Here is a 14,371-nt window from a genome sequence, read left to right on the forward strand (position 1 = left end):
AACACTATAAGAAGTTAATAGGATAAGAGCTTGTCACCTGCAGGAAGTATGTCCTCTGTCATTCATGGTGCATGTAATCTTTGATTTTTCTGTTAAACAAGCATCAGATGAGAATTTCTTATATGATCTGTCTGGAATTTGGTGGGTTTTTTGTTTTTTTATTGTATACATTTAGTTCTTCCAGCACATAGAAATCCATAGGAAATGAGCAGTTGAAATAACTTGGTCTCTTCTGGCAGCTGTGATCAAGGGCACAGTCAGAGTCAGACCGTGTCACGTTTCCTTTTGTCACGTGTTCACCCTCATTTAAACATGCAACAAACACAACAATGTAGGTTACATCCCAGAGGAGTCCAACCAGGTTCAACAGATAAAAGCACGTATCAGATAGGTCACTGCTGTAAACCGTGAAAAGAAACAAACTAATTTGTTTTGATCACTTAATGCAAATATTTTAGATACACTATTCCCAGTCTCTGTAATAACTCCATTATAGGCTGCTATTCCACTTGTCTAATAAATAGGCTAGGATAACAAAAACAACAAATGTGTTTTGAAAATGTAGTAAACATGAGTACATGAGAGTACAATATAAACTGATGTGCTCTAATAACAAAAACAATATTGCAATTTTAAAAGAATCCATCTTAAATAACATAACGCTGCACTTTAGATCCTCTCCTCAAGAGGGCGCAACAGTAACACGCATTTGATTGTACCTTCTTGGATGCAGTTGTTGACGCAAAACAATAATGGTGGACAGTGTATCAAATCAGTGCCACTTCTCCACGTTTAGCATGATTTCTGGTTTCTTATCTGTTTTGTGTGCAGATATAGTGATAAAATATTAAGATGGAAGGTCTTTTTTGTAGATTTGAGACGTATAATTTTGAATCGGATACAAAATTTCAAGAAGGTTTGCGCTCTGTTCGAAACGCACACACCAAGAGCTCAGAGGAGAGTGGACTATTGGACATGAAGCTCTTCTATTACAATAGGTGAGTAGACAGTAAAAGCGCTCTAGTTGCTTTATTTAGGTCCATTTTATATATATCTGGCAAGGGAAACTTTGCAAACTCGGCAAAACAATGTGGTAAATTAAATTGATTGAAAATCATTGTACGGTTTTTGATGGTCAGATTTCTTTTCTACATGTAAATACAATAAAATCAAATCATCCACTTATCGGATTATTCCAGTTATCAGATTTTTACTGGTCACATAAATGTACTTAGTAATGTGTTCAGTCATCAGTGCCTTCACAATTTCTCATGAGGATTTACAACTTTAACCTTACCGTGAACATAAACCATAGTTATTACTTAAAGGAGCACTTTTGGTGGAGGATTTGCCACCTGTTTTTCTCCATGGAGATATTATTGCTTTGTCTGGAATGTTCCACGGTATGGCATTAAACAGGGCCACAATACAGCTTACTCACGTAGTGCGTATTTTGCACGGTATTTCTGTTAGGAACATAAACAGCTGTAATTGAATACATTGAAGTAGATAGTATAATGTCATACTGGAACATTTTAGACAAGCAATAACATTTCCATGGAGACCAGCAGGTGGCAGACCCTGCACCAGAAACGTGTTAGTTACATATATTGACGTCTCTCGTTTATACTGTTTAAATGATATTTCAATTTTTTTTTTCTATGGCAGGTTTGTGGAGCCCATTGACCGGAACACATACAAACAGTGGAGGTCTTTAAAAGGGACACCAGACTCTAGCTGTATCATCCAGCCCACAGAGGGGTCCACAGAAACAGAGGCGGCCATTTTGACCTTTGCAGAGGTCATGAAGCTGGTTCAGGAGGGAAAAGAGGTCCCAGGAGTGAAAAAACTGAACATTCAGCCTACCAATCAGAACCCAGCCCCATCTCAACTGACAAGGAGACTGAAGCCTTGGGAGTTGACTTGATACTGAAGATTTTAAAAGTAATACATGTATGTCTATGGACCAAAGATAAAGTTATGTATATATTGTTTAATAAATATATTTTAAAAACATATCTTGCTCCCTCTTTTTGACATTTCTCAAGATCATTGTCTTAACTCAAGCTTTTTACCAAGAAAACTATCTTGCTTTTATTCAGTTATGTACAGGTTGCTAAAATAAATACCTCGGAAGACATATATTGTATATTTTGTGAGTGGATGCACCTTTCTACAGATCTGACTTGAAACAGGGCCTTGTAGTGTTACTTGCTTGCCTCTGTGGAGATAATTAATGCATGTGTTGTTAAAGAGGTTATGCAAATGACATAAAAATGTGTCAGCGATGAGTAATGACATTTTCTACTGTAAAAGCTCAAAACACATACAAAATGTGAAATAGCTATTAATAATTTAATAACAAATACAAAAGTCTACAACTGCTTAATATTTAGCTTGTTCCTGACATCTAAATAAAGAAAATCAAGTTCAAAGTCCTAGAAAACAAGTTAACTGTTAGCTAAACAAGAAGGACAGTGCAGACTACGCGCACATTTATCACTGATACAGACTTTAGGATCAGACACAGTTTAACAGGGAAGGCAATCAGCACCAGATTTTAAGGCAGAGGTTTTTAAGGGTTTTCAGAGGCATACATGCAAAAACAGTAACATAGTAACATACATAATAAACAATATGAGGTACAGATTATGAAACTTACAGTACAGTAGAAATGTTATGATTTGCTTTTAAACAAAACACAAATCAAAAAGTGTCACAGATCTTAAAATGTATAAGTTATAGCACCAGTTTAAAATTTCCTGCAAGTAGTACAAAAACTATTGGAGCAGTCAAAATGTGGTAACAAACAAGAGGCCTTTGTAGAGAAGCTTGGAGGACACATGAGATCTACACACTGGCTTCTCACAGCCTTGGTCATTCACCTTCATACAGTTTTACAGGAAAGCTAAAACCTGTTCAAATCAACAGATACTGCATCTTTCTCTCATGCCATATTTCATTTAGCACCAGTGGCATTCATGATTATTAATAGGTTGCATTGGCTTAATTGTTTGGATGCGTATTTCCTGCATCACAGAGTTCATGCAATACACATACCAAACAGTGCATGAGTTTCAACAGGCACATTTTTGTATAACTGTGTCATCAAAATGAAATACACACAAACTCTCTAATATTTAATAAAAAAAATCTAATCTCTAATTAAAAATGTATAAGTATAACGACTATCAATGGCATCACATTTTTTAAAAAACATTTTAAAAACCCTAAGATGTCTTTGTTGACACGTGGCAGACAAAAACTACCAAACTGAAAAAAGTGGTGACAATTTTTAAAAGTTCTAAAAATGATCTTGATTAAAAGAGTTCATTAAAATAAATCTGAGTGAGGTAGATTAACTGAGCACCTTTAAATGCAAAGACGTTTACAAAATGTATCTAATTGCTGGTTATATTTCCGTCCCAATCAAGTTCAGTGAACAACTTTGAGGCACCTGGACATTCTTTGATGCTGGTTTAGTTCCCAGTCTCACATTCACACTCAAAATAGTCCTTTAGAGGAGAGAAAAGATGGCGGATCACAGGGACACTCCAAGAGCGACCTAAAACCTTTTGTCTCTGTCCGCGGCCCATGTTGTTCACATCGGTATAATGTTTTGGAAAACCGAAGATCCTGGAAAACAGAAAATGTTAATGAACCTCCAATGATGACTGGTAAAAAAAAAAAATATATAATATATATATATATATATATATATATATATATATATATATATATATATATATATATATATATATATATATATATATATATATATATATGAGAGAGAGAGTGTACATACATATACATACGTATACAGACTCAGCATATGCCAAAAGATACTTTATCACAAAGACATAGATATTAAATTAAATGGAAAAAATATGACAAATTCAATGACACCTTTTATACATAAACATTCTCTGCCAAAAAGTATTAAATTTAAAATGAAATGTGTTTAAATAGAAATTATTGTTTGACTAGTGTACTAATGGAATAACCTCTTACTTGTCAACTACTAAAATAATTGTTAGTTGTAGCCCTACTGTTCATGTTCATCGTATATAACTGGTATGTAATCTGATGCTTACTGTTCAAGTTCTGTGCACCACAAGCTATCTTCTTTGCCGTTCATTAAAACAGGGTGAGGTCCACTCTTTCCCTGTCTCAAGGAGTTCGACTTTGTTGTTATAGTCCGCACTTTGTCAAACTGCAACAAAACATGACTTTTTTTTTTAAATAATGAAGAAAGTAACAGTACATTAGTACTTAGTATTTAATCACAAACCCACCTTGGCAAGACGTCCAACTTCTAAACAGTCCTGCAAAGTCGATTTGTCATCCAGAGACGTTGCCAGTGGTCTGTGAAATGTGGGCAAACCAAGAATTATTAGTTAATACACATCAAAAGCTGTCATTGTATATACCCCAGATCTACAGTATCATCTTTACCTGTTCATTCCAGGGAGATTTCCCCAAAAGTATCGTGCTCTGTGCGCAGGGCTGACTTTTACTGCATCAATTAGAATGGGATTGCACTGATATAAGAAAAAAAAATTATATTGAATTAAAAATTTTAAATAAGAATTTGGGACTAAGTTTAAATCAGGACTATAACAGAACCAAACTGTATTGTACTGTACATTAGCACAAAAATGGGCTGAAACCAGGACCAGACCAATATAATACCTCAAGGAACCTGCAGATATCCGCCTTGTCATTGCCACTCATGAAGACCACGTTTTCAAACAACCAGAAGAATGGCCGGTCCTCGTCTTCTCTTGGCTTCAACAGAGTGAGTATCCGGTAGAACTCAAAAAACAGCCTGCCAGTGCCCTCTACAGGAAGAATATATTCATGATTTGCACAAGAATTTGCACAAGAATTTAAATCCAGAGTTAAATCCATGATTTAACTGATCTTTTTGTTGTCACTTGCTTGTCTCCATGGAGATAAATTTAATGTCATACTGTGAAACACCCCAAGCAAAACAACATCAGCACATGGAGGCCCTATCCCAATAAGATGCGAGTTTATGTGAAGTGTGCAGGGTGTTCCAATTTTTAAGAATGTTCTGATACACATTCTGTGGCTTCTTGCACTTGCTTACAAGCATGGAGCGATGCCGACTTCAAGCAACTACCCCCCCCAATGCATTTTACTGGAATGTTTCCCCACAGCCCAGTGAATGGATACAATGGAAAAGAATGGCTTAACAGTTAATATTAAGTAAATATTGGTTGAGTGGTCAGATCCACTGACCCAGAGGTTGGCAGTGTGATTCCAGCTCCCACAAATGAATGCTGTCTTTATGTCCTTGGGCAAGATACTTAACCCACCTTGCCCCTAGTGTCTGCGTACACTGGTGTATGAGTGTCTGTGTGAATGGGTGAGTGGTTCCATGTTGTATAGTGCTTTGAGTGCTGTGAAGGTGAAAAAACTCTATATAAAAATGTGACCATTGACCATTTATACCATATATTTCCAATAAATACATTGATAAAAATTGCCGAGGTAACACCAGTGTAAAAACACAGATCTTAATTGTTTATGGCCAATTCAGCAAATGATTAACAGGGCTAGGCTGTGGCTTTCAAATTAATTGAACTGCAGTTTAACAGCATTGCTAACAGCTGTTTTACTCAGTTTGGATATTTACTCTTCAATGGCAATAGTATGTCAGTTATCTGAAGTGTGGACTGTCTCAATCCTCATTCACACACATGCAACTTCAATGCACACTTCACTAAATTGTGCAGTACATACATACTGTGGATATTGGGACAGGACTGGAGACAAGCAAACAGCAGAAAGCAGTTGTATAATGCACATTTAAATCATGCCAAAAATTTTGAAGACATTACCAAATAATCCTTTTCGCAGTGGATTGACTATGGACAGGTCATTGCATGGACTCCCTCCAATCAAAAGGTCAAAGGGGCCCCATTCTGCCAGCTACGAGATGAAATAACAGGCTATTTAATAAGATGATTATAAAAAGGCATTTATTAATAGTTTTTCCATACTTACATGCTTTCTTGTGATAGAGCGCACATCATTGACATACTCAATCTTTCCCTCATGTTTGATCATTCCCACAGCTATGGAGTCATCACAAATTTCTGAAGCAATATAGCGCTCAATCTTGAAGCCCAAGTCTTTCAGCACAAGGTATCCTGCCATAAAATATTATGTGTTACACGCTGAAGTATACAGTTACATTTACACACCGAAATATATGCCCATGTAAACAAACCTGTTGCAATGCCATCAAACAGAGAGAGCACTCTGATTGGTCTCCGCTGAGCCGCGGGAATAGCTGGATAAAGTCTATGAGGTTCCTATTACAAAAAAAAAAAAATAGAATGTGTTATAAATTAAACCCTTTCCCTGATATTTAACAATTTTTTGTTACTTACAAACTCAAAAGCACTGTTATTGGCAAAGAAGTCCTGCACCCTGATGCTCCAGTCGGGCCTGAGTTTGAGGTATCCTTTACACTCTGAGGGCTGGCACATGTAGCAGCACCACGGATCCACCTCTTTGAGCTGGTCGAATGTCCCAGGACCAACTAGAATCTCAATGCAGTCTTTGCAAAAACATCTGTGACAGAAGTAGGACACTTTTAAACAAGGCTATGCAATCTGATTTTAATCAAGAGTGAGATTGTCTCATCCTGATTGTCAATGATGAGAGCTTTTTAATTGAGAGATCTACAGCCAATCTTTTGTCAGTAAAAGTATGTGATTTGGAGCAATGTTTCAGACTTTAGAGGAATAAATTTCACTATTTTGTGTCAAATAGCCTTGATTAAAATTCTGCATTGTTGGTGTTTAGGAAATAAACATTGAATTTGTCATATCTACCGTATTTTAATATCATCATTTTAAAACATAATTTGACATAATATGCAAATAATTTTCCATACATTAGTGCCTTATATAATATTTTGATAACAGTGCTCACCTGCAGCAGCTGGGGTTTTCACAAAGGATGACCTCGAGGCCAGCACAGCATACAGTGCAGTAGGACTGGTACCCGTCCTCATCGTAACGATAAAGCGTCTCAGTGAAGTTTTCCTGCGTTAACATGTTACAGACAGATGGCAAATGTTAATAGCATCTGATTCAAATGTGTGTTAGTTGTACAAATATTGGACTGAAATGAAGACAATACACATTACAAAAGAGAGAAACAGATTGTGGTTATTACCTTGCATTTAGTACACAAACTTCCTTCAAATAGTGGGTGCTGTACATCAATCTCAGATGTTCCACAAGACAAACAAAAATCTGTAATGAACCACAACTTAATTTTTTGTTCAGAGAATTTTGTTCAAAAATTGTTTTACTTAATTTCTTACAAACTTACCTTCAAGAGTTTTGACTTTATTTCTTGCTTCTTTGAGGCTATCCACCATGGTCTCTATAATAAAACAATTTGATAAATACAATATAACATACAATTTCAACAACCAGGTTAATATAAGCAGAAATATATTAGCAGAAAAACTTACGTCTGCTGAAAGAAACCAGGGCCAGGTGTGCTTTACTTTTCAGGACGTATTTTCTTTTTGCTGGTGGCTGGTAGTCTGAGTCACGAGAATCTTCACTTGTCAGGGACTCTACAAATGAAAGGTCAAAATAAAAGTGAACCTGAATAACACTAATTTGTTCACTTTTTTTTTTTAAAGAGACATACCAGGCGGCATAAACCCGTCCGATCCTGTGGGCAGAAACCCTTCGTGGGCCCAGCGCAGCATCTCCTTTAACTCGCTCTCTTTGTCTGTGCCATCAACACTAAAAGACTTCCCACATCGTTCAGCTGCCAACTGAAGGCCGTAAGTGAGTCAGTACATGAAATCTCAGATATTCTCTAATTAATATGGATATTGTTTTGCTCACCTCTAACACTTGAAAAATTGCCTCCTTGTAAACTGGTAAACAGGCCAATGTGTGTTTGTTGAAGCAGACAGTGAAGGCACTAAATGGCATCAGTCGCTCTGTATAGATCTACAAGGAAAGAACATGACAGTAAAAACATAAACATTTGCTCCAAAAAGGCTAAAAAATATTTTCACAATATGACAAAATAATGTAATGATTTAATTTCTTAATATTGACTGATCACAAAACACATAAAAATGTCATTCATTTCTTTAACAATTTATTCCTCCAAAATCGGAATTCTGCTCCAGTCCACATGGTTTCACTGACAGCCAACAGCCAGTCTGGCTGTTGATCTCTCAGTTAAAAAGAACCAAGTTGATCAATAACTATTTGAAATTATTGGATCTCAAGCTTACAAATGATTGGATCACAATGTACAAATACTATAAAAACAGTTGAATAATCTAAAGCAGTAGTGCAGAGTATTTATGCAAATTATGAAGATTTATAATTACAATTCTCATTAAAACTTATGTTGATAACCATTATTTTAAAATATAAAAAGCCACATCAAACCTCTGAGAACATGCCATCCCCAAACCACTCGACTCGTCTCAGCCCGGGAGGAGAGGACTTTGTTTTCCAGGACTTGACCAGCCCAGGCCACCAGGTAAAGCCCTTCAGTTTCCCCCACACCAGCTCTCCAGTCAGAAAACCTTTGCCATCCTTAAATTAATTTCACAGAAAAACATTAAGACTTTAAATATTATGCAGAAGTGGGTAGATTAGTCAAGTAGTAAATAATAATAACACTTTAAAGTATGTGTCATAACATATTGTGACTTGAAAATTAGATAACAGCATGTAACTAGGTGCTTTTGTTTTGTAACTATACCTGGTAGAGCTGTTTGCGTCTTCCTCTTGGTGCCTTATTAGATGGTGACTCAGTTTGGTCCACCTGAAAAATAAATATACAAATTAAATATAAAATAATATCATTAATCTGACAAAAAGTAAAACATTAGCTTCAATCCCCATTTAGTTGTTTACCACTTCTATGTATAAATATTCTTGTACAGCTTTAAATTGCTACGTTTAAGCCTGTTTATTAGGAAAAATATCAAATAAGTAGCATGACACTACACTTAATGAGTGAAATGATATATTGTAAATAGTTGGATACATTAGCTGGCTCCTGCCCATGAGAATTTTGGTAGTATACTTGTGGTATACCTACCACCTCATCTTGGGAATCCACGCCCTTTTCATCTCCTACCAGCTTGGTCCAAGTGTTGGAACCAGCCTGAAATACTGTACGGGCCTGTGGCTTCTGGCGTAAGGTTTTCTCCAAGCCATAACTTCCCCTATTAACCTCCTGAGAGACAACACAGTCCCATTACACAATATGATAATCAAAAAGGAGCCACACCCTCTTATCCACTTTCATAACACACAGAACCTGCTAGACAAGTGTACAGTGCACTTTGTTAAATGTACATTTGCTTTTCAATCAAATGTCGAGGAAATGAATACTGTACCTCTTTCCACCAATACCATTTCTCTCCATCAGGAGGTTCTTGAAAAGAGATATTTGTATTAATCAACCAATCAAGCTTTATCACACAAACTTTCAATAAATTAAAAATACAACAAAAACAACTACCTATTAATTTTTTCAGGCGAACTTCACATGGCCTCAGTGTAGACAGGTCCACACCATTCAGGTCTAACATTGAAAAAAATAATAATAATTAACACACTGGAGCTCTAATGGTAGTGTAGCATGCATGTTCTATAGAGATAGTCACAATTAAATAATACCCAATGAATCATAGTTCCTCTTGAATGAGTTGTTGCTACTGTTGTCCGAAGTCACATCAGAGTCACTCTCTGTTACAGTGTCAGTCTCAGGCAAAGCAACACCTTCTTTGTTATTCTTTAAGACCTGAAATTAATTAATTAGATCAACAAACAGTACAAGCCAATATGCCATAATAACAATATCAAGGGAAAGCAACACTAAATAACTTTTCAAACACACTCTAAAAATGCACATTAAATTTATGCAAATGCAACATAAAATTTATATAATTTGTACACACATAATGTACGTATGGCTGTCTTGACAAATTTGAGTGTGCTATATGCAGCATTAATTTTAAGTCATCACGACAAGTCATTTGCAGTTGTGTATTACATGACAAAAGTTACTAAGTGTTGCTTTCAAAATTATTGCTTGTCAAACCTTGTCAAAAATGTGATTAGAGTCTAGTGAAGGGTGAGGAAAGGCCAGCAGCGTCAGAATCAGCTTTCTGAAGATGGAGGACGGTTTTAGGTCTTTTAAGACTTTGACCCAGTGCTTCTCCAGTGAGGCTCCTGTGTTATCGTTTTTCTCCTCATCATTTATGTTCTTTACATGTATGTCCACTTCTGTTTTGTCTTCTTGTGTCTTGTTCTCAATCATGTCCTCTTCAGGTGTGTCCTCTTCAATCTTGTCCACAGTTTTGCCTTCTTTAGTTTTGTCCTTAGTCATGTCCTCTTGAGTCTTGCACTCTGTCATGTCTCCTGCACGTAAGTCCTCTCTAGTTTTGTCCTCCCCTGTTTTGTCCTTTGTAGTTTTCTCCTCTTTAGTTTGGTTCTTGTCTGTGTTCTCTTTAGTCTTCTCCTCTGCAATTCTGTCCTCCTTCTCACTCTTGTCCTCTGCAGCACGTTGGTAATGTTGAAACTCATCCCTGAGCTGGTCTCTCTCCTCAGGAGATGAACACACTTCTAACCTCACTCCAATGTCCTCTACCTCTTTGTCAGTAACAGTCAGTCTGCTCTGTGGGTTTAGCAGCTGAACTATAGACCGCAGCATCACAGTACTCAAAGGTAGAGCATCTGCAATGCTATTGGTGAGTGCAATGTAAAGAGATAAGGCCTCTTGCTGTAGTAGTGTGAGAGCATCCAAACAATTAGACTCCTTTAGAAAGTCATGTAAGGCTGGTCCTCCAACTCTCATGCTGGTGCTGGATAAATGTGAGTCTGTGTTTTTAAGAATTTGAATGTCTCTTTCTCTGAGGAACTGAAACTCTGCCTGGGGCTCAAGAAAACAGGAGGTGTATGTTTGTAGCAGCTTACTGGCTTGTCCCAAAATTTTGACAAAATCAGCAAGCAATTCTTCCTTTTGAGACTGCAAATTTTTTTGGAAGCTGTGCAGTGGCTTTATGGCCTCAGTAAGGATCATGTATTTTGCCTTGACTCGGGGATCCTGCAGCTGTGAGCAGATTAATTTGGCTTTTTCATCCTCTACACTGCATACTTCAAAGTAAGATGTCAAGTCTGTCCACATTTCCAGGAAACTGCAGACTAACGGATATAGATTAAGGCAACTCTTACTGATAAAACTGTCAAATGATGAACAGTCCAAGATTTCAGATCCAAAAAGACTGCTGAGTTTGTCATTCTTAGTTTGACAGGAGGTGTGATAATTGTGCATGTCTACAAGCATTTCCAGTGTCTTATTAGAGAGCTGTTTCAGTGCAGCCTCACAGGCTCTATCAGCCATGGTGTACAAACAGCCAAAAGACACCATGTTGGGTCTGAGCTTCCAGAGCTCTGATTGCATCTGCTCTGATGCAGCACCATTACCCTCCATATAAAGGGCTACCAGATTTGCTGAGGGCAAATCAAACCTATTTAAAATCCCCACCACTGTGTCTCTCTTTTGGTCTTCTGTGCTCTCTGACAAAGCCTCAAGGGCATCCAAAAACCGGATGCAATATCTGGGCTCCTCAGAGTCAAAGTAACCTATGAGCAGCACAGAGACCTGGGTGTGCTCCACCGATATTCCTCCAAATATATATAAACAATAAGGAGTGATCTGACAGTGAGAGGTTATATTTATGGGGTAATTTAAACCCAGTTTAGAGCGGGCAAACTCTCTGGGCTCCAGTTTCCCAGAATAATTAAAATAGTGACATATAAATTGAACAGCTGTCCAGGAGCAGGGCAGAGGTGTTGAAATGTGGTTTAATAGGGTTCGGTTCTTGGCAAGTGTTTCTCTCTTTTTGTGTATATTTGTTTCAGAGTGTCTCTTCAAGTCAATGGTGCCTCTCAAAAATGTTTTGAGATTTCTGTGACATATGCGGCAGTAGGTGAACTGCTCACCTAGAGCACTTGCATGTGCCCATTCAAAAGTCTCCTTCCAAGTGTCACTGTAGGGACATATTTTTGAGGGGTCGATGTTACTCTCTGAGTGCAGAGTGCCATTGGTCCTGGATTTATACTGTGCAGCTCCTGAATGATGGTACACTCTGTATCTTTTGACATTGGCCATATAGAAAAGTCTGAACCACTTCATCAATTCAAAGTTGCTTCTAAAATCCCCCGTTACTAGCTCGTTCACAGGAAGAGTCTAAGAACAAATAAAACATACTTTGATAATAAACATGTAACACAGTACAATGACATAGAATACATTGTAAGTTCATATTGTTTGCATACCTTTGTAACTCCACTCTTGGTGAAGGCCTCCTGGAGTAAATTGAAATTATGCTCAAAATCCTCTTCAGTCTGTGGGCTGATCTTCACTTTGGTCATGTCCACAGAGCCTGGCGCAACAATGTCCATGATCTGACATTGGCTTGTCCCTAAAAGCAAATACATACTATAAAAGCCTGCAATGATAATATTTTGTATTTGTATTAATAAAACATAGTAAAACTACCTGAAGACAGCTGTCTGACATCTGAGAAGTCTGTCTTCAGCAGACTGTTTACCCAGGACACCACATAAGCTCTGCTGCTCTTATCATGAGTGGAGTCTGGGTTCACAAGGATTTCCTGTGGCTCTATCATCTTTGGAGTTCAGAAAATACACCTGAAAAGAACGATTACATTTAGTTTCAAACTGACCTTGTGTGGGTGCATCCGTGTAATCACTGTGATTGTTGACATTAGTAGTTCTTTTGGGCTTGTAGAGCTATGGGAATGGGGATCGGTTCAAATAGTCTCTCCTGTTGATGTATCACTGGAGGGCTCATAGTTGTCTGCTATAAGCCCGTGCTTGCTCCTGCTATGTGCACTGGTCTGATTCAACTTTATAACGCGCTTGTAACGATGTCGCTTAGACGTTATAATCCTGATCGGCTCTAGCTGTAGTGGCCGCGCTGCATAAAGCAGCCATGCTGATCCCATCTCTTCCTCAATGTATAGAAAACGTCCCGCAAAGTCTCGCGTGGTTGGTCCATTTTGCCGCGAATGTTCCACTCCTAAAACTATCTCTGCTCTTTACCCTGAACAGACTTTTAAAACACGTGTTACTGTCTGCACGAAACCCCTAACACCAGCTGTTTTACATTTGCTGTGGATCTATTATCTTAAATAGTTAAGGTAATGCCCGTATAATTTAACGTAAGCACGCATGGAGCAAAATCTATAGCCTTTCGCCAGTAAAATGCACGAATGGACTGAAATGATACAGTTGCTAAATCATGACATGTCGGCACCAAACTCAAACATGAAGGAACGTAAGAAGTCAAGTCCTGTTTCTTTTCATTTCCATCTGATTTGCCTTTGTGTTTGCACGCACCGGTCTTTGTGCAGCCCGCAGCTCACGGGATATACAAACAAACCGAGACGAAAGAGAAACTAAAAAGGAGGTAAATGTATCGGAGTGCTCTTAGCAACATGTATTACACACATAACCAGGTCAACGCTTTGTTTTGTACGTCCACGTACAGCTGGTCCTTTATCTTAGCTAGCCTAATACTGAAAATATCGTGGTGGACTTACCTCCTCTCCCCATTAGGTGTCGAGGGATACTACGAGCTCGATCGTAAAGCCCAATTACAATAGGCTGGCCAGTGTGACGTCACACTTGCCCAGTTCCCCGATTGGACGGTTCCTGGGCCTAGGACGGCCCGTCCCGTAAAAGAATAAGCCACGCCACCCACTAAATCAACGATTGCTGGCTTTTCGTGCGAATCCGCCTTTGAATTGTAATAAGAGTTGTGTCTTTGTCGCTTTGTCCGAAAAATGTACGGTTCGGAATTGGAATCTTCAACAGGGCGCATTGTTACCCACAAAGTCACTTCAATCTGTCGACATAAAGTCGCAATAACGCGAAGGCTGTGCGCAAAGCAAACCGCCGAAATTGAACTAATTGAAATATAAGCATTAAAATATAAACTTGAGTGGAATCAATTTAGTGGGCCTATAATGGCATATATGTGATATTATAAGGTGCGTGCTTGCGTATAGCCTACTATACCCAAAACATGTCGTTAAAATCACTTCACGTTTAGGCCGTCGTCTAGAAAAGTTTTACCCTAGAGTGAACTGGTGTGATCAGTTGGCCTAAAAAACTTTTGTCCGTGCAAAGCAGGCTATATTGTTGGCCACTAACAATTACCTATTATTGGCTTTTAAACGAGAACTGTCGTATTTTAGATTTCGCCTTTGTAAACCTTTTGCCGAAATGGCGAACAGATGACGCCA

General features: G+C 38.0%; 1 protein-coding gene across 2 annotated transcripts; it reads right to left on the bottom strand.

The window, feature by feature from the left end:
- Positions 1-2,445: 2,445 nt before the first annotated feature.
- dnmt3ba (DNA (cytosine-5-)-methyltransferase 3 beta, duplicate a) lies at positions 2,446-13,684 on the bottom strand. 2 transcript variants are annotated; one of them, XM_020929559.2, is made up of 25 exons: positions 13,667-13,684; positions 12,601-12,752; positions 12,378-12,523; positions 10,138-12,288; positions 9,714-9,837; positions 9,556-9,618; positions 9,431-9,468; positions 9,130-9,267; positions 8,788-8,850; positions 8,469-8,618; positions 7,908-8,015; positions 7,705-7,834; positions 7,520-7,627; positions 7,375-7,428; positions 7,216-7,295; positions 6,970-7,082; positions 6,423-6,606; positions 6,260-6,344; positions 6,034-6,179; positions 5,868-5,958; positions 4,693-4,841; positions 4,456-4,541; positions 4,296-4,365; positions 4,095-4,213; positions 2,446-3,636 (listed from the first exon to the last, which is right to left on the bottom strand). In XM_020929559.2, the coding sequence occupies exons 2-25, from the start codon at positions 12,728-12,730 to the stop codon at positions 3,480-3,482; spliced, it is 4,683 nt and encodes a 1,560-aa protein (XP_020785218.2). In that variant the 5' UTR covers positions 12,731-12,752; positions 13,667-13,684; the 3' UTR covers positions 2,446-3,479. The 2 variants fall into 2 exon arrangements, with proteins under 2 accessions (XP_020785218.2, XP_020785219.2); XM_020929560.2 differs by lacking the exons at positions 9,130-9,267; positions 13,667-13,684 and having other exon boundaries at positions 12,601-13,086.
- Positions 13,685-14,371: the final 687 nt, after the last annotated feature.

Source organism: Boleophthalmus pectinirostris, unplaced genomic scaffold (assembly GCF_026225935.1).
Source record: "Boleophthalmus pectinirostris isolate CB_2022bp ecotype Guang Dong unplaced genomic scaffold, ASM2622593v1 HiC_scaffold_8, whole genome shotgun sequence".
In the NCBI taxonomy this organism is placed as follows: Eukaryota; Metazoa; Chordata; class Actinopteri; order Gobiiformes; family Gobiidae; genus Boleophthalmus; species Boleophthalmus pectinirostris.